Raw genomic sequence first — 26,782 nt, 5'->3', positions numbered from 1 at the left:
CCCTCAGCCCTGCCTGTCTGGACAGAAGCTGGGATGAACATTAAATGTGAGGACAGTTGGAAGAGAAGAGGTTGTGGGCTTTCCCCAGGCCTCCCTGGTTTCCATTCCCTGCCATCTTCACCCTGAGAGTCATTTCAGTGGACTAGCCAGGGATGTGTTTGACAGCTGCCACGTAAAGGGCAAAAAGTCAAATCCACTGTAGGGAGTTCCACCCACTACTTCTCTATGTTTTCTCCTGAGCTCCCTGGAAGAACATGCCATAAATGAAAAGAGAATCAGAGGCCAAGGCTTGGATGCAAAACAACTTTATTGAGACTAAAGAAGAAAAGGAGGAGGCTCACGGAAGGCATCTGGAGCAGCCACTACGGTGCAGTGGGGGTGTCCATCTGCCTGGCCTCCAGAGATAGGGAGGAAGAGAAGTAAAGAGGTCCCACTAGGCTGACATTGCATGGTGGTGACAGGAAAGGAATGCAAAAGAAAGGGAAGGGAGTCGTAGAAGGCAAAAGTAAGCTAATAGCATAAATTTAACGTTCCAAAACTTCCATCATCATTCCAGCGCCAGGTTCTGAGGTCTTGGAGGTTGTTCCTTAAGGATGTCACCATCAGCTTTAGCAGGGACGACAACAACTGTTGCCATAGCAGTTGGTGATGCAGGAGATGTCAAAGCCCCCAGAGCTGATGGGCACTCCCTCACAGCTCAGGATGCTGCCAACAGCAGCAGAGGTGGAGGATCCCACGGCGGTGTTCTGTGGGGAGGAGCTGAGGATGGGCCCAGGCAGGGTCACCAGCACAGCAGGCGGCTGAATAACAACGTGGGAGCTCTGGCACTGCCTGACACAGCACTCAGTGCAGCTGCTGGCCAGCGGGCAGGGCCCACAGGGCTGGCAGCAAGGGTCACAGGACTTGCAGCAGGACATGGCTGGGGGTCACAGGTGTACCTGGCACAGAAGGCAGGGAGAAGCACAAAGTGAGGACACATGAGAAGCAGCACTGCACCCAAACAATCTTCAGACCTTCTCTCCCCTGCCCTCTCCCAGCACAAGCAGCTCCCAACCCTGGGCTCCTTATAGCCCCTCTCAGCTGAGACCTCCAGCCAGGCAAGAGCTGCTCTTGAAGCAGCAGAAGGAGGCGAAGAGGCTTTGTACTCACCTGATTCCTGAAGAGGAGGAGGAGGTGAGAGAAGTGGATGAGAGAGCAGAGACTTGGGCTGTCTTTTATAGCAGTCCTGCCCTGCCTCAGGCCCAGAGGCACCTTAGTGGAAGTCATAATTTTCTGACCAGCTCATTTCGAATGCGCACCATCATAGTTAATGGTAGGGTCTGTATCCTGATTTCCTGCATTTCTGCCTTTTCATTTCCTGGCTTCTGCCGTGTGCGTTCCTATCTGAAGTCTTCTGTTAGGACTGGGATGAGAGAAACAAGAATTTCTGGGGTATAAACACGTCAGAGTGGGCAGAATGCTTGGACCATGGTCTGATGGCATTCCATGCAGGCACGTGTTGCATTTTTATTCCTCCCTTCTAGGTCAGCATAATTGTTCAACAATCCATGCCCATTTCTCTGCCTCATTCCTGCTGTTTTCTTGTGCTTTATTTTGTTTCTTTCCAGTAGCCACAGCAAGGATACATCTCCCCGAAAATTGCTGCCCTACCTCCCTAGGTCCCTTCTCCAGCCATATGCAGGTCTTTCTCACCACATGTTCTTGCCAACAATCCTTGATTGTTATTACCACCTGTGTTGGGTTGATCTAGGCTGGACAGCCAGTGCCCTGCAGCCACTCTATGATTCTCCATTCTGAGGTGAACAGGGTTGGGAAAATATGTAGGAAATTAACTTGAATATTCAGATATGTCAATTGGCAGTTGGCCATATCTGTTCACCCCATCTTCCCTTCAGCAGGGACTCAAAGAATCGAGATCCAGACATTCAGCTTCCTCCTACTCTAATCCCCAAACCTCCTGCTAATACAAAGGACCAAGATCTGAAATTGGGCTGCCAATCATTAATGTGTAGCCATTAATCCCCAGGACTCCCAGAGCCTCCAGGGAAGTCCAGTGTCCCAAGCCCAGCTCTAGCACCATCTTGGTAGCTCCCGAGGCTTTTGACGGCAGTCAAAACTTGGAGTAGTAAGCACTGAACAACACCTCTACTATCCTTGCTTAATCCAGTGTATTGTTCTCTCTAGACATCACTCACAGTGCAGCAATGCACAAATAGAATTCCCTAGAGTATGGTTGTAGACAGGTGCTCTACTATGTGGAGAACACTCCAAATGCAGGACTGCAGCAATCAGGGGTGTGTTCCCACAAGTGCAAAAGCACATGGATGTGCAGATACTCACAGACGCTGTGGTTCTCGCAGCAGTGCAACAGGTCCCTCAGAGACTGTGCATGCAGCGAAGGAATACAAAAAGATTTTAAGAGAAGGACAAGGATGATACTCAAGGGAGGCCTAGGGTGCCGAGCCAAAGACTGGAGGGCTGGGAAAGGAAGGGCCCTTGCAGTCATCAGAAACATAAAAAATCCAAAAGAGTGCCCCACGTTGGCATCACCTGCATCCCCGGGATCACTTCTGCACTTAGTTCATGTCTATGGCCCAGTCTCACACATCCTCGCCCACAAGAATCATGGAATCTTGCATACCAGCCCTCAGAAGAAGTGTCTGTGAGGGAATGGGAATGAGGTAATCCAGGAAATGCAAAGTCATGGTAGAGGGAAAATCCAATCCATGCCATACCATTCCCAGAGATCTTTCCATTCATTTGGGATCATGCAGATACGTCGTCACCTGCGCAGCACAATCTGTGGGCCCTGAGGCACTGTGGGGCCAGGATAAAAGGCAGCCCAACTGGGGGCTCTCTCATCCACTTCTGTCACCTCCTGCTCCTTGGGAACCAGGTGAGTTGGAAGCCCCTGTCTCCTCCACACTCTCCAAGGGAGCATTGAACTTTCTGGCCATTGTTGCCTCTCCTTGTTCTTCTGGGGCTGTTCTGCACTGGTGCTGGTGTGGGCAGAGGGCAGAGCGTGTATTCTGGCCAGAGGCTGAGGCTGGGCTGAGGGGCTGATTTTGCTGCATCTGAGGCTGGGCTGAGGGGCTGATTTTGCTGCAGCTTAGGCAGGAGCAGAGCTGGGCCTGGCTGAGCTGGGAAGGAGCGTGCTGGGCTGAGGCAAAGGCTGCCCAGGTTGGGGCTGGCCAGGCTGGAGCTGTGCAGGCAGCAGGGGCCTTGTGCTGCTGGGGGTGCCTTGCGGGCTGTGTCTGAGGTGTGCGTGTGCTCTGCTTCCTCCCTGCCCTCTGTGCCAGGTGCAGCGCCAGGCTCCAGACATGTCCTGCTCTGAGAAGTGCCAGCAGTGCCGGCCCTGCGAGCCTTGCTGCCAGTCCTGTGGGCCCTGCCCGCTGGCCGGCAGCTGCACTGAGTGCTGTGTCAGGCAGTGCCAGAGCTCCCACGTTGTTATTCAGCCGCCTGCTGTGCTGGTGACCCTGCCTGGGCCCATCCTCAGCTCCTCCCCACAGAACACCGCCGTGGGATCCTCCACCTCTGCTGCTGTTGGCAGCATCCTGAGCTGTGAGGGAGTGCCCATCAGCTCTGGGGGCTTTGACATCTCCTGCATCACCAACTGCTGTGGTGGCAGCAGATGCTGTCGTCCCTGCTAAGGATGCTGCTGCCAACATCCTCATGCAAGAACCTTGGACAGTGATGATGGAATGAAGTCAGAACTTAACACACTGGATTTCGAACTTTGAACTGTTCTTTTCTTCTTCTCCTTGTCTCATTTTTCTCTTCCCTTCCTTTCCTCTTAACATCACATGATGCCAACATGGTGGAGCCTGTTGGCCTCCTTCCCTCAGAAGCCATGACATCAGACATCTCTGCTGCATCTTAGTTGCTGCATTTCGGCGTACTCTCTGAGCCTTCTTCTTCTCTTCTCCTGATTCAATAAAGTTCTTTTGCATTCAAACCTCGGCCTCTGATTTCTCATCCTTTCTGTGAAACTCGTCCATTTACACACACTGGAAAAAGGGGGAGGAAGTATAGCGTTGCAATCCCTGAAGTGCAATTTTATTTGTTCCTTCTTGTTTTAGAGGTGGCAAAGATGTCCCTCTCTGTTAGGACAGTGAGGCATTGAAATAACTTGCCCAAAAAGGTTTGTGAACCCTCAAGATTGGAAATGTTCAAGACCAGGAGGTACACAGCTTGGTGCAATCTGGTTTAGTGGGTGTCATCAGTGACCCTCTGTTGAGGGAAGGAGGACAAGAAAGAAATGGTCTTGAAGTTGCCTTCCAGCCCAAACCATTTCCAATGAAATCTGCTTGCACACAGGCATCAGCAGTGTGACAAATGTGCTCAGTGCTGGGCATTGCAGAGTCCCCTTTGCACACAGCTGGAGCTGACTCAGTCACAGCTGCCTGGAGCCACTGGACTCTGCTCACAGAGCCCATTCCTGCAGCCTTGGTTACAAAGTGTGCCATCATGAGCAACCATGACACAGGAAGAAGCCCTGATTCCTGGGAAATTGGCAGCCATCACTCCTGAGGGAAGGAGGCCATAAATTGATTTTCTTTCCCAGTGTACTTGTGAATGCATAATCTTTCTCTTTACCTTTGGCAAACTTCCTTCATTCAAGATTCAAGATGTTATCAGTTTGGTTTTATCTTGTCTTTCTGCCTGAGAAAGGGGATTGACAGAGCAGCTTGCTGGGCACCATCCATCCAGCCAAGGGCCACCCAGCACAGCTCGCAGTCCAGCCCAAGGCAAGAGCAGGAACGAGCTGCAGAAACAGGCATGGAGTGCTGACCAAAGGGAGACGTAATAGAGGGGAAGCAAGGCCACAAAGAATACATTATGTCCCCTGTCCATTCCCAAAATGGGCCAGGAAAACAGGCTGCACGTGAAAACTCATGGGATGTCACAAAGGGATGCGGTAGAGATGGGCAGGGATACAGGGAGAATGAGAGTGATGTCCTGAGTGCTTGGCCACAAAGAAACCCACAGGAATGACACAGGTTCAGGTCATGTGCCTGCATGGAATGCCACCAGACCATGATCCAAGCATTCTGCCTACTCTGACGTGTTTATATCCCGGAAATTCTTGGATCACTACTTCTGGCACTAGAAAGAGTCTTTAGATAGGAACGCACAGGGCAGAAGCCAGGAAATAGAGGCTGCAGTGTAGGAAACCAGAACACAGCCTCTACCATTAACTGGGATGGTGCACATTTGACATGTGCTGGTCAGAAAATTATGGCTTCCCCTAAGGTGCCTGAGGCAGGGCAGGACTGGTATAAAAGGCAGCCCAAGTCTCTGCTCTCGCATCCACTTCTCTCACCTCCTCGTCCTCTTCAGGAATCAGGTGAGGGCGAAGCCTCTTTTCCTCCACCTGCTGCTGCTTCAAGACCAGTCCTTGCCTGGCTGGAGGTCTCAGCTGAGAGGGGCTGTCATAGCCCAGGGCTGGGAGCTGCTTGTGCTGGGAGAGGGCAGAGGAGAGAAGGTCTTGTGTAGAGAGAGAGAGGCTGGGACTTGGCTCAGGTGGCTTCTGGGCTTTGAGCTGGGCTCTGCAATGGGGGACAGGGGGTGCCTTGGCTGCAGGGTGTTTGGGTACAGTGATACTTCTCACGTGTCCTCACTTTGTGCTTCTCCCTGCCCTCTGTGCCAGGTGCACCTGTGAGCCCGAGCCATGTCCTGCTGCAGGCCCTGTGACCCTTGCTGCCAGCCCTGTGGGCCCTGCCCGCTGGCCAGCAGCTGCAATGAGTGCTGTGTCAGGCAGTGCCAGAGCTCCCACGTTGTCATTCAGCCGCCTGCTGTGCTGGTGACCCTGCCTGGGCCCATCCTCAGCTCCTCCCCACAGAACACTGCCGTGGGATCCTCCACCTCTGCTGCTGTTGGCAACATCCTCAGCTGTGGCGGAGTGCCCATCAGCTCTGGGGGCTTTGACATCTCCTGCATCACCAACTGCTATGGCAGCAGTTGTTGTCGTCCCTGCTAAAGCTGCTGGCAACATCCTTGGGCAAGAACCCCCCAAACCTCAGAACGTGGAGCTGCACTGAAGATGGATCTTTGGAACAATGGATTTGTGCCCTTGATTTACTGCTCTTTTCTTCCACTCTCTTCCCTTCCCTGCCTTTTCTGTCAGCACCTCCCTTTGCCAGCCTAGTGGGGCCTGTTTGACCTCCTTCTGTCCTTCTGCAGGGCAGGCAAGTGGACACCCCCACTGGGCCCCACTGGCCGCTCCTGGTGTCCTCTTTCAGCTACCTCCTTCTCTTCCTTAGACTCAATAAAGTTGTTTTGCATCCAAACCTGGCCGTCTGATCTCTCCTTCCTTGTTTGTTAATTCTTCCAGTGACCTCACAGCAATTGCTTGAGGAAGCCAAAAGTGGACACTCCATGGTGGCCTTTACCTTGTGCCGTTTCTATTGGAGCTCCAAAACACATCCCTGGCTTCCCCCACATAGTGATCATCAGAAGAAAATGATGTCAGAGTTCTCCGGAGTGGGAATGGGAATCAGCAGTGCCTGGGATAATTCCACATCATTCTCTCTTCAAACACCACCCTCACATTAGTTTTCTCCTCAGGTTTCAACCAAACAAGCAGGGTTGAGAGGTTTCACAGGAACAAGAGAGCATGGGGACAGAACCAAAACCATCTTCATACTTTGTTGTAGGCTAACACATTTTCCCCTTCTGAATGTGGGAGAGGATAAACTTTCCCATCCTCTGGTCTGCACCACCCAGACACCGACAACACTTTTTCCATATCACACATTCTCCTTGACAGCATCAATATCCCACAGCTCCGGGACTATAGGGCAAAGGCCACTGTGATCAATGGATTTCCCCATCTCCACAGAGAAAACAGAACGCTGTCATATCAACACTTCTCCCTGAGGCAGGAACAAGGGCTTGGGACAACAGCTGAGAGCCCCAAAGCTGCCTGGAGATGGCATGAAAGGGATGGCCTGGGTTTGGGATTGTCCTTGAGAGATGTGGGTGCTGTGGCCCTGTCCAGGCTCCTGCAGAGAAGGAACTGGGGGCTGAGGGTGTGTCAGTGGCTGGCACTGCTGGGCAGGGAGGGCCCTCCAGGCAGTGCAATGGCTGGGCTGAGAGCTCAGCTCAGGCCCAGCTGTGCATACACAGCCGAGGCACTGACACACTGCCAGCCTGGCCAGGGGTGCTCAGAGATCAGCCCAGAGCCCAGAGCCCAGCACACGGGCACAGGCACATGGGCATGGGGGTTGCACAAGGGCCCTGCCCTGTGCACAACCATCCCCGTGCAGGCCAGAGGCTCTCAGGGGCTGTTCCCAGGAGGGCACAAGCATAGACATGGGCAGACACTGGCACACACTGGGCCACAGCCACACTGCCACGCACATGATTGTGGGGGAGCACACGGGGCAGAGGCCTGAGGAAGGGAGCGCACTGAGGAGATGCTGGGGAGCTCCCAGCCAGAGCAGACTCTGTGAACACCAAGCAAGGCAGAAGCTCAGGCAGCACGGCTACAGGAGTCCCATGCACTGTGAAGGTGAGGAGGAAGGCAAAGTGGTTTTACCTCCAAGGCAAGGCATGAAGGAGAGCTGTTGGCTGATGAGCCAAAGACTGGAGGGCTGGGAGCAGATGAGGCACTTCCAGGTAGCAGGAACAGAAAATAACCCAAAGAATGCCTCAGGCTGGAATCACCTGCCTCCTTGTGATCTGTTTCACACTTCATGTCTCTTACCCACACTGACACATCCTTGGCCCCAGGAATCATGGAATCGTGCATACCAACACCCAAAAGAAGTATCCGTGAGGGATTGGGAATGAGGTAATCCAGGAAATGCAAAGTCATGGTGGAGGGAAAATCCAGCTCATGCCATACCATTCCCAGAGATCTTTCCATTCGTTTGGGATCATGCAGGAACATCGTCACCGGCGCAGCACAATCTATGGGCCCTGAGGCACTGTGGGGCCAGGATAAAAGGCAGCCCAACTGGGGGCTCTCTCATCCACTTCTGTCACCTCCTGGTCCTTGGGAACCAGGTGAATTGGAAGCATCTTTCTCCTTCACCCTCTCCAAGGCAGCATTGAGCTTTTAGAGCTTTGTTGCTGCTCCTTGTTCTTGTGGGGCTGTTTTGTGCTGGTGCTGGTGTGGGCAGAGGGCAGAGCGTGTGTTCTGGCCAGAGGCTGAGGCTGGGCTGAGGGGCTGATTTTGCTGCAGCTTAGGCAGGAGCAGAGCTGGGCCTGGCTGAGCTGGGAAGGAGTGTGCTGGGCTGAGGCAAAGGCTGCCCAGGTTGGGGCTGGCCAGGCTGGAGCTGTGCAGGCAGCAGGGGCCTTGTGCTGCTGGGGGTGCCTTGCGGGCTGTGTCTGAGGTGTGCGTGTGCTCTGCTTCCTCCCTGCCCTCTGTGCCAGGTGCAGCGCCAGGCTCCAGACATGTCCTGCTCTGAGAAGTGCCAGCAGTGCCGGCCCTGCGAGCCTTGCTGCCAGTCCTGTGGGCCCTGCCCGCTGGCCAGCAGCTGCACTGAGTGCTGTGTCAGGCAGTGCCAGAGCTCCCACGTTGTCATTCAGCCGCCTGCTGTGCTGGTGACCCTGCCTGGGCCCATCCTCAGCTCCTCCCCACAGAACACCGCCGTGGGATCCTCCACCTCTGCTGCTGTTGGCAGCATCCTGAGCTGTGAGGGAGTGCCCATCAGCTCTGGGGGCTTTGACATCTCCTGCATCACCAGCTGCTGTGGTGGCAGCAGGTGCTGTCGTCCCTGCTAAGGGTGTTGCCACCAACATCCTCAGACAAGAACCTCAAATAGCTCGGACTGTGATGATGGAATGAAGTCAGAATTTAACACATTGTATTACGAGCTTTGGACTATTGTTTCCTTATTGTCCTCCTGTCATTTTTCTCTTCCCTTCCTTTCCTGTCACCAGCACTCAGTGCCAGGTTAGTGGCACCTGCTTTCTTCCTTGCCTTGGCAACGCAGTAGGTCAAAATGCTACTGCATCTTTCTTGCTGTTCTCGCATGCCCTCTCTGATCCTCCATATTTTCTAATTTTGACTTAATAAAGTTTCTATTGCATTCAAACCTCGTCCTCTCATTTCTCCTTCTTTCCGTGACAACTCTTCCACTTTGCTCAAATGGAAAAGTGTGGAGGAAGAACAGCGTTGCAATCCCTGCCTTGTAATTTTATTTTTCCATTTCCCTTGGAGCTGACAAAGATGTCACTCTCTGTGAGGACACTGAGGAAATGTATTAACATGCCCAAAATGGTTTGGATGCCTCAGCCCTGGAAGTGTGCAGGACCAATTTGGAAAAAGCTTGGAGAAAGCTCGTTAAGTGGGTTTCATCAGTGACCCACTGTTGAGGGAAAGAGGATGAGTAAGAAATGGTTCTGAAGTTGCCTTTCAGCCCAAACCATTTCTAATGAAATCTGCTTGCACACAGGCATCAGCAGTGTGACAAATGTGCTCAGTGCTGGGCATTGCAGAGTCCCCTTTGGACACAGCTGGAGCTGACTCAGTCACAGCTGCTTGGAGCCACTGGACTCTGCTCACAGAGCCCATTCCTGCAGCCTTGGTTACAAAGTGTGCCATCATGAGCAACCATGACACAGGAGGAAGCCCTGATTCCTGGGAAATTGCCAGCCATCACTTCCTGAGGGAAGGAGGCCATAAATTGATTTTCTTTCCCAGTGTACTTGTGAATGCATAATCTTTCACTTTACCTTTGGCAAACTTCCTTCACTCAAGATTCAAGATGTTATCAGTCTGGTTCTATCTTGTCTTTCTGCCTGAGAAAGGGGATTGACAGAGCAGCTTGCTGGGCACCATCCATCCAGCCAAGGGCCACGCAGAACAGCACGCAGTCCAGTCCAGGGCAAGAGCAGGAACAAGCTGCAGAAGCAGGCATGGAGTGCTGACCAAAGGGAGACGGAATAGAGGGGAAGCAAAGCCACAAAGAAAACCTTATGTCCCCTATCCATTCCCAAAATGGGCCAGGAAAACAAGCTACACGTGAAAACTCATGGGATGTCACAAAGGGATGCGGTAGAGATGGGCAGAGACACAGGGAGAATGAGAGTGATGTCCTGAGTGCTTGGCTACCAAGAAACCCACAGGAATGACACAGGTTCAGGTCATGTGCCTGCATGGAATGCCACCAGACCATGATCCAAGCATTCTGCCTACTCTGACGTGTTTATATCCCGGAAATTCTTGGATCACTACGTCTGGCACTAGAAAGAGTCTTTAGATAGGAACGCACAGGGCAGAAGCCAGGAAATAGACGCAGCAGTGTAGGAAACCAGAACACAGCCTCTACCATTAGGTAGAATTATGCACATTTGACATGAGCTGGTCAGAAAATTATGGCTTCCCCTAAGGTGCCTGTGGGCCTGAGGCAGGGCAGGACTGGTATAAAAGGCAGCCCAAGTCTCTGCTCTCACATCCACTTCTCTCACCTCCTCCTCCTCTTCAGGAATCAGGTGAGTATGAAGCCTCTTCGCCTCCTTCTGCTGCTTCAAGAGCAGCTCTTGCCTGGCTGGAGGTCTCAGCTGAGAGGGGCTATAAGGAGCCCAGGGCTGGGAGCTGCTTGTGCTGGGAGAGGGCAGGGGAGAGAAGGTCTTGTGCAGAGAGAGAGAGGTTGGGACTTGGCTCAGGTGGCTCCTGGACTTTGAGCTGGGCACTGCAATGGGGGCCAGGAGGTGCCTTGGCTGCAGGGTGTTTGGGTACAGTGATACTTCTCACGTGTCCTCACTTTGTGCTTCTCCCTGCCCTCTGTGCCAGGTGCACCTGTGAACCCGAGCCATGTCCTGCTGCAAGCCCTGTGACCCTTGCTGCCAGCCCTGTGGGCCCTGCCCGCTGGCCAGCAGCTGCACTGAGTGCTGTGTCAGGCAGTGCCAGAGCTCCCACGTTGTCATTGAGCCGCCTGCTGTGCTGGTGACCCTGCCTGGGCCCATCCTCAGCTCCTCCCCACAGAACACCGCCGTGGGATCCTCCACCTCTGCTGCTGTTGGCAACATCCTCAGCTGTGGCGGAGTGCCCATCAGCTCTGGGGGCTTTGACATCTCCTGCATCACCAACTGCTATGGCAACAGTTGTTGTCGTCCCTGCTAAAGCTGCTGGCAACATCCTTGGGCAAGAACCCCCCAAACCTCAGAACGTGGAGCTGCACTGAAGATGGATCTTTGGAACAATGGATTTGTGCCCTTGATTTACTGCTCTTTTCTTCCACTCTCTTCCCTTCCCTGCCTTTTCTGTCAGCACCTCCCTTTGCCAGCCTAGTGGGGCCTGTTTGACCTCCTTCTGTCCTTCTGCAGGGCAGGCAAATGGACACCCCCACTGGGCCCCACTGGCCGCTCCTGGTGTCCTCTTTCAGCTACCTCCTTCTCTTCCTTAGACTCAATAAAGTTGTTTTGCATCCAAACCTGGCCTTCTGATCTCTCTTTCCTTTTGTGGAAATTCTTCCATTGACCTCACAGCAAATGCTTGAGGAAGCCAAGGGTGGACACTCCATGGTGGCCTTTACCTTGTGCCGTTTCTATTGGAGCTCCAAAACACATCCCTGGCTTCCCCCAAAGAGTGATCATCAGAAGAAAATGATGTCAGAGTTCACCGGAGTGGGAATGGGAATCAGCAGTGCCTGGGATAATTCCACATCATTCTCTCTTCAAACACCACCCTCACATTAGTTTTCTCCTCAGGTTTCAACCAAACAAGCAGGGTTGAGAGGTTTCACAGGAACAAGAGAGCATGGGGACAGAACCAAAACCATCTTCATACTTTGTTGTAGGCTGACACATTTTCCCCTTCTGAATGTGGGAGAGGATAAACTTTCCCATCCTCTGATCTCCACCGCCCAAACACCGACAACACTTTTTCCATATCACACATTCTCCGTGACAGCATCAATATCCCACAGCTCCGGGACTATGGGACAAAGGCCTCTGTGGTCAGTGGACTCCTCCATTCCCACAGAGAAAACAGTACTCTGCCACATCAAAACTTCTCCATGGGGCAGGAACAAGGACCCTGGGAAAAGCTGATGGCTGCCAAGTCAGCCTGGAGGTGGCATCCAAAGGGTGGCCTGGGTTTGGTATTGTCCTTGAGAGATGTGGGTGCCATGACCCTGTCCAGGCTCCTGCAGAGAAGGAACTGGGGGCTGAGGGTGTGTCAGTGGCTGGCACTGCTGGGCAGGGAAGGCCCTCCAGGCCGTGCAATGGCTGGGCTGAGAGCCCAGCTCAGGCCCAGCTGTGCACACACAGCCAGGGCACTGACACACTGCCAGCCTGGCCAGGGGTGCTCAGAGATCAGCCCAGAGCACAGAGCCCAGCACACGGGCACAGGCACACGGGCACGGGGGTTGCACACAAGGGCCCTGCCCTGTGCACAACCATCCCCGTGCAGGCCAGAGGCTCTCAGGGGCTGTTCCCAGCAGGCCACAAGCACAGGCATGTACAGACACTGGCACACACCAGGCCACAGCCACAGTGCCACGCACATGGGGCAGAGGCCTGAGGAAGGGATGGGAGTGAGGAGATGCTGGGGAGCTCCCTGCCAGAGCAGATTCTGGCAACACCAAGCAAGGCAGAAGCTCAGGCAGCACTGCTACAGGAGTCCCATGCACTGTGAAGGTGAGGAGGAAGGCAAAGTGGTTTTACCTCCAAGGCAAGGCATGAAGGAGAGCTGTTGGCTGATGAGCCAAAGACTGGAGGGCTGGGAGCAGATGAGGCACTTCCAGGTAGCAGGAACAGAAAATAACCCAAAGAATGCCTCAGGCTGGAATCACCTGCCTCCTTGTGATCTGTTCCACACTTAGTTCATGTCTCTTACCCACAATGACACATCCTTGGCCCCAGGAATCATGGAATCGTGCATACCAACACCCAAAAGAAGTATCCGTGAGGGATTGGGAATGAGGTAATCCAGGAAATGCAAAGTCATGGTGGAGGGAAAATCCAGCTCATGCCATACCATTCCCAGAGATCTTTCCATTCGTTTGGGATCATGCAGGAACATCGTCACCGGCGCAGCACAATCTATGGGCCCTGAGGCACTGTGGGGCCAGGATAAAAGGCAGCCCAACTGGGGGCTCTCTCATCCACTTCTGTCACCTCCTGCTCCTTGGGAACCAGGTGAGTTGGAAGCATCTTTCTCCTTCACCCTCTCCAAGGCAGCATTGATCTTTTAGAGCTTTGTTGCTGCTCCTTGTTCTTGTGGGGCTGTTTTGTGCTGGTGCTGGTGTGGGCAGAGGGCAGAGCGTGTATTCTGGCCAGAGGCTGAGGCTGGGCTGAGGGGCTGATTTTGCTGCAGCTTAGGCAGGAGCAGAGCTGGGCCTGGCTGAGTTGGGAAGGAGCGTGCTGGGCTGAGGCAAAAGCTGCCCAGGTTGGGGCTTGCCAGGCTGGAGTTGGGCAGGCAGCAGGGGCCTTGTGCTGCTGGGGGTGCCTTGCGGGCTGTGTCTGAGGTGTGTGTGTGCTCTGCTTCCTCCCTGCCCTCTGTGCCAGGTGCAGCGCCAGGCTCCAGACATGTCCTGCTCTGAGAAGTGCCAGCAGTGCCGGCCCTGCGAGCCTTGCTGCCAGTCCTGTGGGCCCTGCCCGCTGGCCAGCAGCTGCACTGAGTGCTGTGTCAGGCAGTGCCAGAGCTCCCACGTTGTCATTCAGCCGCCTGCTGTGCTGGTGACCCTGCCTGGGCCCATCCTCAGCTCCTCCCCACAGAACACCGCCGTGGGATCCTCTGCCTCTGCTGCAGTTGGCAGCATCCTGAGCTGTGAGGGAGTGCCCATCAGCTCTGGGAGCTTTGACATCTCCTGCATCACCAACTGCTGTGGTGGCAGCAGATGCTGTCGTCCCTGCTAAGGATGCTGCTGCCAACATCCTCATGCAAGAACCTTGGACAGTGATGATGGAATGAAGTCAGAACTTAACACACTGGATTTAGAACTTCGAACTGTTCTTTTCTTCTTCTCCTTGTCTCATTTTTCTCTTCCCTTCCTTTCCTCTTAACATCACATGATGCCAACATGGTGGAGCCTGTTGGCCTCCTTCCCTCAGAAGCCATGACATCAGACATCTCTGCTGCATCTTAGTTGCTGCATTTCGGCGTACTCTCTGAGCCTTCTTCTTCTCTTCCCCTGATTCAATAAAGATCTTTTGCATTCAAACCTCGGCCTCTGATTTCTCATCCTTTCTGTGAAACTCGTCCATTTACACACACTGGAAAAAGGGGGGAGGAAGTATAGCGTTGCAATCCCTGAAGTGCAATTTTATTTGTTCCTTCTTGTTTTTGAGGTGGCAAAGATGTCCCTCTCTGTGAGGACAGTGAGGCATTGAAATAACTTGCCCAAAAAGGTTTGTGAACCCTCAAGATTTGAAATGTGCTAGACCAGGATGTACACAGCTTGGTGCAATCTGGTTTAGTGGGTGTCATCAGTGACCCTCTGTTGAGGGAAGGAGGACAAGAAAGAAATGGTCTTGAAGTTGCCTTCCAGCCCAAACCATTTCCAATGAAATCTGCTTGCACACAGGCATCAGCAGTGTGACAAATGTGCTCAGTGCTGGGCATTGCAGAGTCCCCTTTGGACACAGCTGGAGCTGACTCAGTCACAGCTGCCTGGAGCCACTGGACTCTGCTCACAGAGCCCATTCCTGCAACCTTGGTTATAAAGTGTGCCATCATGAGCAACCATGACACAGGAGGAAGCCCTGATTCCTGGGAAATTGGCAGCCATCACTCCTGAGGGAAGGAGGCCATAAACTGATTTTCTTTCCCAGTGTACTTGTGAATGCATAATCTTTCTCTTTACCTTTGGCAAACTTCCTTCATTCAAGATTCAAGATGTTATCAGTTTGGTTTTATCTTGTCTTTCTGCCTGAGAAAGGGGATTGACAGAGCAGCTTGCTGGGCACCATCCATCCAGCCAAGGGCCACCCAGCACAGCTCGCAGTCCAGCCCAAGGCAAGAGCAGGAACGAGCTGCAGAAGCAGGCATGGAGTGCTGACCAAAGGGAGACGTAATAGAGGGGAAGCAAGGCCACAAAGAATACATTATGTCCCCTGTCCATTCCCAAAATGGGCCAGGAAAACAGGCTGCACGTGAAAACTCATGGGATGTCACAAAGGGATGCGGGAGAGGTGGGCAGGGATACAGGGAGAATGAGAGTGATGTCCTGAGTGCTTGGCCACAAAGAAACCCACAGGAATGACACAGGTTTAGGTCATGTGCCTGCATGGAATGCCACCAGACCATGATCCAAGCATTCTGCCTACTCTGACGTGTTTATATCCCGGAAATTCTTGGATCACTACTTCTGGCACTAGAAAGAGTCTTTAGATAGGAACGCACAGGGCAGAAGCCAGGTAATAGAGGCTGCAGTGTAGGAAACCAGAACACAGCCTCTACCATTAACTGGGATGGTGCACATTTGACATGTGCTGGTCAGAAAATTATGGCTTCCCCTAAGGTGCCTGAGGCAGGGCAGGACTGGTATAAAAGGCAGCCCAAGTCTCTACTCTCGCATCCACTTCTCTCACCTCCTCCTCCTCTTCAGGAATCAGGTGAGGGCGAAGCCTCTTTTCCTCCACCTGCTGCTGCTTCAAGACCAGTCCTTGACTGGCTGGAGGTCTCAGCTGAGAGGGGCTACAAGAGCCCAGGGCTGGGAGCTGCTTGTGCTGGGAGAGGGCAGGGGAGAGAAGGTCTTGTGCAGAGAGAGAGAGGTTGGGACTTGGCTCAGGTGGCTCCTGGACTTTGAGCTGGGCACTGCAATGGGGGCCAGGAGGTGCCTTGGCTGCAGGGTGTTTGGGTACAGTGATACTTCTCACGTGTCCTCACTTTGTGCTTCTCCCTGCCCTCTGTGCCAGGTGCACCTGTGAACCCGAGCCATGTCCTGCTGCAAGCCCTGTGACCCTTGCTGCCAGCCCTGTGGGCCCTGCCCACTGGCCAGCAGCTGCACTGAGTGCTGTGTCAGGCAGTGCCAGAGCTCCCACGTTGTCATTGAGCCGCCTGCTGTGCTGGTGACCCTGCCTGGGCCCATCCTCAGCTCCTCCCCACAGAACACCGCCGTGGGATCCTCCACCTCTGCTGCTGTTGGCAACATCCTCAGCTGTGGCGGAGTGCCCATCAGCTCTGGGGGCTTTGACATCTCCTGCATCACCAACTGCTATGGCAACAGTTGTTGTCGTCCCTGCTAAAGCTGCTGGCAACATCCCTGGGCAAGAACCCCCCAAACCTCAGAACGTGGAGCTGCACTGAAGATGGATCTTTGGAACAATGGATTTGTGCCCTTGATTTACTGCTCTTTTCTTCCACTCTCTTCCCTTCCCTGCCTTTTCTGTCAGCACCTCCCTTTGTCAGCCTAGTGGGGCCTGTTTGACCTCCTTCTGTCCTTCTGCAGGGCAGGCAAATGGACACCCCCACTGGGCCCCACTGGCCGCTCCTGGTGTCCTCTTTCAGCTACCTCCTTCTCTTCCTTAGACTCAATAAAGTTGTTTTGCATCCAAACCTGGCCTTCTGATCTCTCTTTCCTTTTGTGGAAATTCTTCCATTGACCTCACAGCAAATGCTTGAGGAAGCCAAGGGTGGACACTCCATGGTGGCCTTTACCTTGTGCCGTTTCTATTGGAGCTCCAAAACACATCCCTGGCTTCCCCCAAAGAGTGATCATCAGAAGAAAATGATGTCAGAGTTCACCGGAGTGGGAATGGGAATCAGCAGTGCCTGGGATAATTCCACATCATTCTCTCTTCAAACACCACCCTCACATTAGTTTTCTCCTCAGGTTTCAGCCAAACAAGCAGGGTTGAGGGGTTTCACAGGAACAAGAGAGCATGGGGACAGAACCAAAACCATCTTCATACTTTGTTGTAGGCTGACACATTTCCCCTTCTGAATGTGGGAGAGGATAAACTTTCCCATCCTCTGATCTCCACCGCCCAAACACCGACAACACTTTTTCCATATCACACATTCTCCGTGACAGCATCAATATCCCACAGCTCCGGGACTATGGGACAAAGGCCTCTGTGGTCAGTGGACTCCCCCATTCCCACAGAGAAAACAGTACTCTGCCACATCAAAACTTCTCCATGGGGCAGGAACAAGGACCCTGGGAAAAGCTGATGGCCGCCAAGTCAGCCTGGAGGTGGCATCCAAAGGGTGGCCTGGGTTTGGTATTGTCCTTGAGAGATGTGGGTGCCATGACCCTGTCCAGGCTCCTGCAGAGAAGGAACTGGGGGCTGAGGGTGTGTCAGTGGCTGGCACTGCTGGGCAGGGAAGGCCCTCCAGGCCGTGCAATGGCTGGGCTGAGAGCTCAGCTCAGGCCCAGCTGTGCACACACAGCCAGGGCACTGACACACTGCCAGCCTGGCCAGGGGTGCTCAGAGATCAGCCCAGAGCACAGAGCCCAGCACACGGGCACAGGCACACGGGCACGGGGGTTGCACGCAAGGGCCCTGCCCTGTGCACAACCATCCCCATGCAGGCCAGAGGCTCTCAGGGACTGTTCCCAGCAGGGCACAAGCACAGGCATGTACAGACACTGGCACACACCAGGCCACAGCCACAGTGCCACGCACATGGGGCAGAGGCCTGAGGAAGGGATGGGAGTGAGGAGATGCTGGGGAGCTCCCTGCCAGAGCAGATTCTGGCAACACCAAGCAAGGCAGAAGCTCAGGCAGCACTGCTACAGGAGTCCCATGCACTGTGAAGGCTGAGGAGGAATGCAAAGTGGTTTTACCTCCAAGGCAAGGCATGAAGGAGAGCCGTTGGGTGATGAGCCAAAGACTGGAGGGCTGGGAGCAGATGAGGCACTTCCAGGTAGCAGGAACAGAAAATACCCAAAGAATGCCTCGGGCTGCCATCATCTGCCTCCTTGTGATCCGTTCCACACTTAGTTCATGTCTCTTACCCACAATGACACATCCTTGGCCCCAGGAATCATGGAATCTTGGATTGCACACTCAGAACTGTCCGTGAGGGATTGGGAATGAGGTAATCCAGGAAATGCAAAGTCATGGTGGAGGGAAAATCCCACTCATGCCATACCATTCCCAGAGATCTTCCCATTCATTTGGGATCATGCAGGAACATCGTCACCTCCACAGCAAAAACTGTGGGCCCTGAGGCACTGTGGGGCCAGGATAAAAGGCAGCCCAACTGGGGGCTCTCTCAACCACTTCTGTCACCTCCTGCTCCTTGGGAACCAGGTGAGTTGGAAGCCCCTTTCTCCTCCACCCTCTCCAAGACAGCATTGATCTTTCAGGCCATTGTTGCTGCACCTTGTTCTTGTGGGGCTGCACAGGTGCTGGTGTGGGCAGAGGGCAGAGCGTGTGTTCTGGCCAGAGGCTGAGGCTGGGCTGAGGGGCTGATTTTGCTGCAGCTTAGGCAGGAGCAGAGCTGGGCCTGGCTGAGATGGGAAGGAGTGTGCTGGGCTGAGGCAAAGGCTGCCCAGGTTGGGGCTGGCCAGGCTGGAGCTGTGCAGGCAGCAGGGGCCTTGTGCTGCTGGGGGTGCCTTGCGGGCTGTGTCTGAGGTGTGCGTGTGCTCTGCTTCCTCCCTGCCCTCTGTGCCAGGTGCAGCGCCAGGCTCCAGACATGTCCTGCTCTGAGAAGTGCCAGCAGTGCCGGCCCTGCGAGCCTTGCTGCCAGTCCTGTGGGCCCTGCCCGCTGGCCAGCAGCTGCACTGAGTGCTGTGTCAGGCAGTGCCAGAGCTCCCACGTTGTTATTCAGCCGCCTGCTGTGCTGGTGACCCTGCCTGGGCCCATCCTCAGCTCCTCCCCACAGAACACCGCCGTGGGATCCTCCACCTCTGCTGCAGTTGGCAGCATCCTCAGCTGTGGTGGAGTGCCCATCAGCTCTGGGGGCTTTGACATCTCCTGCATCACCAACTGCTGTGGTGGCAGCAGATGCTGTCGTCCCTGCTAAAGATGCTGTCGGCAACATCATCAGGCAAGAAACTCCAAGACCTCCGAACATGGTTCTGGAATGAAAATGGAATTCTGGGTTAATTGATTTAAGGCTTTGGACTATTGTCTCCTTCTTGTTCTACTCTTTTTTTTGTCATCCCTTCCTCTTCTTTCATCGCTACCACTCAATGCCTGCCTAGTGGGACCTGCTGTCTTTCTTCCCGTCACAACCCAGGACATCAGACATCCCTGCTGCATCTTAGTTGCTGCTCTCGGATGCCCTCCCTGACCCTCCATATTTGCTTCTTTTGACTCAGTAAAGTTCCTTTTGCCTTCAAATGCTGGCCTCTGATTCCTCCTTCTTTATCTGACAAGTCCTCCAGTTTGCTTACTGGAAAAATGGGGCAGGAAGCTCAGCATTGCAATTCCCACAGTAAAATTTTATTTGTCCCTTTCCCTTGGAACTGGCAAAGATATCCTCTCTCTGTGAGATAGCTGAGGCATAGAAACACCTTGCCCAGAAAGGGTTTAGATTCCTCAGCCCTGCAAGTGTGCAAGACCAGTCTGGACACAAATTGGATCAAGAGAGTGGTTTAAACTCAACTGGTTTAGTGAGTGGCCAACTATTGAGGAAGGGGGAACAGGAAAGTAATGCTCTTGAAATTGCCTTCCAGACCAAACCATTTCCAATGAAATCTGCTTTCTCAGAGGCATCAGCAGTGGAACAAATGTGCTCAGTCCTGGGCAGTGCTGAGTCCCCTTTGCACACAGCTGGAGCTGACTCAGTCACAGCTGCTTGGAGCCACTGGACTCTGCTCACAGAGCCCATTCCTGCAGCCTTGGTTACAAAGTGTGCCATCATGAGCAACCATGACACAGGAGGAAGCCCTGATTCCTGGGAAATTGGCAGTCATCACTTCCTGAGGAAAGGAGGCCATAAATTGATTTTCTTTCCCAGTGTACTTGTGTATCCATAATCTTTCACTTTACTTTAGCAAACTGCTTTCTATCAAGCATCATGGTGTTATCAGTTTGGTTTTATCTTGTCTTTCTGCATGTGAAAGGGGATTGACAGAGCAGCTTGCTGGGCACCATCCATCCAGCCAAGGGCCACCCAGCACAGCTCGCAGTCCAGTCCAGGGCAAGAGCAGGAATGAGCTGCAGAAGCAGGCATGGTATTCTGACCAAAGGGAGACGTAATAGAGGGGAAGCAAGGCCACAAAGAACACTTCATGTCCCCTGTCCATTCCCAAAATGGGCCAGGAAAACAGGCTGCACGTGAAAACTCATGGGATGTCACAAAGGGATGCGGTAGAGATGGACAGGGATACAGGAAGAATGAGATTGATGTTCTGAGTGCTTGGCCACAAAGAAACCCACAGGAATGACACAGGTTCAGGTCATGTGCCTGCATGGAATGCCACCAGACCATGATCCAAGCATTCTGTCTACTCTGACGTGATTATATCCCAGAAATTCTTGGAACTCTAATCCTGGCTGTAAAAGGAGTCTTTAGATTGGAACGCACAGGGCAGAAGCCAGGAAAGAGAGGCCGCAGTGAAGGAAAGCAGGATACAGCCCCTACCATTAACTGGGATGGTGCATGTTTGACATGAGCTGGTCAGAAAATTATGACTTCCACAAAGGTGCCTGTGGGCCTGAGGCAGGGCAAGACTGGTATAAAAGGCAGCCCAAGTCTCTGCTCTCTCATCCACTTCTCTCACCTCCTCCTCCTCTTCAGGAATCAGGTGAGTGGGAAGCCTCTCCTCCGCATGTCTTCCTCAAAGATGAGATCTCTTCTGGCTGGAGGTCTCAGCTGAGAGGAGCTGTCATAGTGCAGGGCTCTGGGAGCTGCTTGTGCTGGGAGAGGGCAGGGGAGAGAAGGTCTTGTGCAGACAGAGGGAGGCTGGGACTTGGCTCAGGTGGCTCCTGGACTTTGAGCTGGGCACTGTAGTGGGGGCCAGGAGGTGCCTCGGCTGAAGGGTGTTTGGGTGCAGTGCTGCTTCTCACGTGTCCTCACTTTGTGCTTCTCCCTGTCTTCCATTTTAGGTACACCTGTCAGCCCGAGCCATGTCCTGCTGCAAGCCCTGTGACCCTTGCTGCCAGCCCTGTGGGCCCTGCCCGCTGGGCAGCAGCTGCACTGAGTGCTGTGTCAGGCAGTGCCAGAGCTCCCACGTTGTCATTGAGCCGCCTGCTGTGCTGGTGACCCTGCCTGGGCCCATCCTCAGCTCCTCCCCACAGAACACCGCCGTGGGATCCTCCACCTCTGCTGCTGTTGGCAACATCCTCAGCTGTGGCGGAGTGCCCATCAGCTCTGGGGGCTTTGACATCTCCTGCATCACCAACTGCTATGGCAGCAGTTGTTGTCGTCCCTGCTAAAGCTGCTGGCAACATCCTTGGGCAAGAACCTCCATAACCTCAGAACGTGGAGCTGCACTGAAGATGGATCTTTGGAACAATGGATTTGTGCTCTTGATTTACCGATATTTTCTTCCACTCTCTTCCCTTCTTTTCCTTTCCTGTGTAAGCCACCCAATGCCATCCTAGTGTGATCTGTTTGCCTCCCTCCCTGTCTCTGGAGTTCAGGCAAATGGACTCCCCCACTGTGCCCCCATGTTAGCTCCTGGTGTCATCTTTCTGCTACCTCCTTCTCCTTCTTACAGTCAATAAATTTTTTTTGCATCCAAAGCTGGCTCTCTGCTTTGTCCTTTCTTATGTTGGAACACTTCCATTCAGTTCAGTTCAAAAGGTGGAGGAAGCCGTGGGTGGAAACTCCACGGTGGACTTTACTTTGTGCTTTATCTTTTGGGGCTCCCAAACACCTCCCTGGCTTCCCCCAAATAGACATCATCATGAGAAGATGATGTCAAATGTTGACAGGGCATGGGAAACAGCAGTGCCTGGGGATATTCCACAACCTCCTCTCTTCAAACACGTCCGTCACATTAGTCTTCTGCTCAGCTTCTTAGTTCACAGGCAGTGTTGAATGGTTACACAGGATCAAGTGAGCATTACGAAGGAACCAAAACTGAAACCATCCTCACTCCATGTTGAAGGCTGCCACTGTTTCCCCTTCTGGATTTGGGAGAAGAGAAACTCCCCCATATTCCACCATCCACCTCCCAGACACAGTTAACAGTTTCTTTCTACATTCCTCATTCTCAGTGACAGTATCCATTTCCCACAGCTCCTGGACTATGGGGCAAAGGCCACTGTGGTCAGTGGACTCCCCCATCCCCACAGAGACAACAGAACCCTGTCATATCAACCCTTGATATGAGGCAGGAACAAGGACCCTGGTAAGCAGCTTATGGCCCAAGGCTCCCTGGAGGTGGCATGAAAGGGATGTCCTGGGTTTGGGATTGTCCTTGAGAGATGTGGGTGCCATGGCCCTGTCCAGGTTCCTGCAGAGAAGGAACTGGGGGCTGAGGGTGTCAGTGGTTGGCGCTGGCTGGATCCTCCTCCACTGCTGCTTGATGGCAGCATCCTCAGCTCTGATAGGATTCCCATCAACCCAAGGGGCTTTGACATCTCCTGCATCACCAGCTGCCACGATTGCTGCAGGAAATGCCCATCTTGCTAAAGACTCCTGTAAAAGACCAGACAAGGAGTTCAGATGATGATTCTGGACTCTAGATAAGGATATTGTGGCCATGGCCTTCAGAAGGGCTAAACATGTGCCTCCTGTCCTTCAAAGGGAAAGCTCTTCAGAAAGGGCCTGCTTAGACACTCTGAAAACCTGGTCCATGTCTCCCATTCCTTTCCACTGCTTCCTCCTTTCCCACTTTTTCCTTTTTTATTTTCTGCCTTTTTCAGGCTTGATTCCTATCCTTGATCCTAGACTAGCCTAGGGCAGACTTCCCTCACTTCTGCCTCTGTTGGGGACTGACCTTGGGCTGTCCATGCTGAGTTTTTTACTCTTGCCTCCTCTCCAAAATTTGTTTTTCTCTTTAGACTCATTAGAATCTACTGCGTTCCAACTTCTGGCTGTGTGTGTGTCTTGGGGTAGTTTTACTATGATTAGTCTATTCCCTTATCATCTGCTTTGTGCCCCAGAAATGGTTGCTTTATCTCTAAGGTGTGTCCCAGGGGAGGTAGGAGCATTCAGTTCTTCAGCAGGATTTTTCAAGCCTCACTCCCCAGGTGTCAGGAGTGCTGGGCAGTCTGATTTTATTCCTTGGTCTCCTTGGTTTTTTGTTAGTTTAGGCAAGAAGGTTTTTTCCCTTCCTGCTTTATGTGCTGTGAAGAGGGGACCAAAACCAGGGATTCACCAGATTCCCATCTGTTTTCCCAAGAAGCTGTGTGAAACTTCAGAATTGTTTTTCCTCCTGAGACAGGAGCCAGTACCATCTTTCTCCTCACCACGTGGCAAGCTGTTGTGGTTTTTTTCTCTTTGCCTGGCATTTTAGGATTTTTTCCTGGTGGGGAGAGGGGAAGGGAGGGGGGGGAGCAAGGTCTGACAGTCTAATATCTAACATTTATTTACCTTTTCCCATGCGGTGTGGGCAATCTGTCAATAAATGGTTGGGGTTTTCTTCACTTTCATTCACTAGCATTCATTTCTTATTTGTGGAAAATGATTGCTGGAACTATTTTTTTAGACTAAACACTCATTCCAGAGTGTTTTTCTCCTAAACTTGTCTCTGAACTGGGACAGTGTGGTCCTTTCCTCTCTGGATCCTCGTTAAACATGTCCTGCAAGAAAGGGTGCACCACAAGCACAAAAGCCAAATGACAACATTGCCCACTGTCCTCTGAGGGGAACAGTGAGAGAAAGAGACTTGCTTCTGCTGGCACACACAGAAATCGGAAAAATGCTGTGTAAATGAAAAACACTAAAGACACTTCTCATTACCATAATTGTTACAAAACAACAGAGACCTTAACTAGCTTTCAGGCGCACCCAGCTGCTGTCTCACTCTCCATCTTTTATGGGTCATGGGAAAGTAATTTGGAAAAGGTTGTGGGTTAAGGTAAAAACAGTGGGATTACTCATCATTACCATCAGAGGAAAAAACAGGCTTGACTTGGAGAACATTCACCTTATTTTGAGAAACAGGGGGGAAAAAAAGCACTGAAATTACTTTAATCCATCTCCACCTCTTTTTCTTTCTTTCCCTTTGTTCCTGGTTCTTCCATTTCCACCACCCTTAAGCAGCACAGTGGGATGCAGAATGGAGGCTTCCAGTTGGAATGCAACAGTTTCTTTCTGTGCAATCTGCTGGACCTGCATAAGAAAATGAAGCAGGAATTCATCAGTTTGTCCTAAGTCACATTTTCCTGCTCCCAAGGCACAATTTCTAGGCCCTGAGATTCAGGTTTTTTTGGGCAGGGATATAGAAAACCTGGACTAGAAAACCCAAAGAGTTTGACTCAAATCTGTGGACTCCTCCAGAGAAACTCTCCTACATCTCACAGTGGAGCAATACAGGAATATGGTGCCTTCAGTTCAAGACATACTTGTAGGAAGATCTCAACCTTTGCCTCAGCACCAGGTTGCTGAGCTGTACAAGTGCATCTTGCACTGGCCCTGACATGAGGAGGCTGTGTCCCCTCTTGGTCACCAGCAACACTGCGCCAGAAAGGATTGATTCAGGGATGACAACCTGCCGAGGCCAGAAGGATTTATTGGCCTTTCACCCTGAATATAAAGCAAGAAAGGAAGGGTGCAGGAGGCAGAGGCTGTGTTTCAGTTCTCTGGAAACTTCTCTGAAAGGCCAAAGGCTGCACAATTGAGCTGTGAATTGGCTCCTTCTACAAGTGCAAGGGGCAGCACTGTGGGGCTCAAGGACTCACCAGGGGAGAGTTCCCTGGCCATGACCTGCACATGCTCCCAGGATGAGGGTTCCCAAGCTCAGACAGACAGACGAGGGCTTACAGGTATTTGCACGGAGCCAAACAAAAATATGTACACTCATATAAGGTCAAGAAGCATCACCAGCTGGGAACTGTGCTGTGGAGATAAAATATGTCCCCTCACATGGGAATCCTTGGGCACGTGGAAGTGAACTAAACAGTGATGCCCATTTCCTGACAACTTGGGCAAAAATATACCCACAGGAATGACACAGGTCAACATTACCTGTCTATATGGGATGCCACTGGCCCTTGATCAGAGCCTTCTGCCTGTGCTGACGTCTGGCTGCCCTGGAAATCATAGAACCTCTCACCCTACTAGTTAGAGAAGTAGCAATTCATAGAGGAAAGCATGAGGAATTAGCCAGGAAATGAAAAGGCAGCAGTACAGGAAAACAGGACACAACCCATACAATTACCTGGAATGGTGCATATTTGACATGACCTGGTCAGAAAATTATTAGTTCTACTAAGTGTCACTGGGCAGGAGGCAGTGCAGGACTGCTATAAAAGGCAGCCCAAGTCTCTGCTCTCTCATCCACTTCTCTCACCTCCTTCTCCTCAAGAATCAGGTGAGTGCAAAGCGTTTTCTCCTCCTCCTCCTGCTGCTGTTTCAAGAGCAGCCCTTGCCTGGCTGGAGGTCTCAGCTGAGAGGGGCTGTCATAGTGCAGAGCTGGGAGCTGCTTGTGCTGGGAGAGTGCAGGGGAGAGAAGGTCTCGTGTAGACAGAGAGATGCTGGGACTTGGCTCAGGTGGCTCTTGGGCTTTGAGCTGGGCACTGCAAAGGGGGCCAGGAGGTGCCTTGGCTGCGGGGTGTTTGGGTGCAGTGCTGCTTCTCATGTGTCCTCAGTTTGTGCTTCTCCCTGCCCTCTGTGCCAGGTGCACCTGTGAGCCCGAGCCATGTCCTGCTGCAAGCCCTGTGACCCTTGCTGCCAGCCCTGTGGGCCCTGCCCGCTGGCCAGCAGCTGCAATGAGTGCTGTGTCAGGCAGTGCCAGAGCTCCCACGTTGTCATTGAGCCGCCTGCTGTGCTGGTGACCCTGCCTGGGCCCATCCTCAGCTCCTCCCCACAGAACACCGCCGTGGGATCCTCCACCTCTGCTGCTGTTGGCAACATCCTCAGCTGTGGCGGAGTGCCCATCAGCTCTGGGGGCTTTGACATCTCCTGCATCACCAACTGCTATGGTGGCAGCAGGTGCCGTCCCTGCTAAACCTGCTGGCAACATCTTCCTGCAAAACCGCCCAATACTTCAAAGCATGGTTTTGGGCAGGAAATAGAGCTTCAGAAAATTGTATTTAGAGCTTTGGACCATCCCTTCCTTGCTTGATTCTCCTCTCCATTTCTATCCTGCAATACCCAAGGCAGTCGAGTGTGGACCTGACATCCTTCCTACCTCTGCAGATCAGTGCAAAGAACACCACATGGGAGCTCCATCTTAGTGGCTACTCCTGGTGCTCTCTGAGCCATCTGCTTTTCTTCTCCAAACTTATTAAAATTGTGTTGCATTCAAGCCTTTGTGTCTGAGTCCTCTGTTGTTCTGGGGCAACTCTTCCAGTTTGCCCAATAAGAAGGGGGGAGAATGCAGTGTTTGGGGCTCACTGCTGCAGTTTTTTTTTTTTGGTGCCCTTTTCTCTTGGGGCTGGTGGAGAACATCCCTGGCTACTCGTCAGCCAAAGGCCATCATGGTGACGTTGGCTCCAAAGGAGAGGGGATAGGAAACAACAACAGCGGGGGATAGCCCACAACTCATCTCTTCCTAGTCTTCCTTCCTTTCCTGGCCTAGGGTCTGTGCCCAGCACACCTGGGAACAAGGAGATGAGATCCAAGTGTCACACAGACCCTCAGCACTCGGCAGGGCCCAGCTGCTGCCCAGACACGCAGGGCTGAGGGGACCGCACCTCCGGGCACAGCCAGCAGGGGCGCTGCTGGCTCCTGGCCGGGCAGGGCACGTGTGATGATACCCCCATGGCAGCAGAGGGCGCTGTGGCGTGAGTTCAGGGGCCATGTGGTAATGGTGGCTTGACCAAGACGGGAAGGGATGGAAGAAAGCCTTTGCTTTTATAAGCCTGAGGGGCA

At 52.9% G+C, this 26,782-nt stretch overlaps 1 protein-coding gene and 4 pseudogenes across 1 annotated transcript; 4 read left to right on the top strand and 1 right to left on the bottom strand.

The window, feature by feature from the left end:
• Window positions 1-608: 608 nt before the first annotated feature.
• LOC141731564 (feather keratin Cos2-2-like) lies at window positions 609-1,285 on the bottom strand (annotated as a pseudogene).
• A 3,934-nt stretch (window positions 1,286-5,219) lies between these two features.
• On the top strand, window positions 5,220-5,980 carry LOC141731570 (feather keratin Cos1-2-like; annotated as a pseudogene).
• A 4,327-nt stretch (window positions 5,981-10,307) lies between these two features.
• On the top strand, window positions 10,308-11,074 carry LOC141731571 (feather keratin Cos1-2-like; annotated as a pseudogene).
• Window positions 11,075-20,455: 9,381 nt separating this feature from the next.
• Window positions 20,456-21,231, top strand: LOC141731586 (feather keratin Cos1-2-like; annotated as a pseudogene).
• A 3,914-nt stretch (window positions 21,232-25,145) lies between these two features.
• Window positions 25,146-25,916, top strand: LOC141731544 (feather keratin Cos2-2-like). The gene is given in 2 exon segments (XM_074557820.1): window positions 25,146-25,293; window positions 25,600-25,916. Coding segments are annotated over 2 exon segments (462 nt in total). The 5' UTR covers window positions 25,146-25,148.
• The last annotated feature ends 866 nt before the right edge of the window (window positions 25,917-26,782 follow it).

This window comes from Zonotrichia albicollis, chromosome 23, assembly GCF_047830755.1.
Source record: "Zonotrichia albicollis isolate bZonAlb1 chromosome 23, bZonAlb1.hap1, whole genome shotgun sequence".
In the NCBI taxonomy this organism is placed as follows: Eukaryota; Metazoa; Chordata; class Aves; order Passeriformes; family Passerellidae; genus Zonotrichia; species Zonotrichia albicollis.
This window is presented reverse-complemented; position numbering and strand designations above follow the sequence as displayed.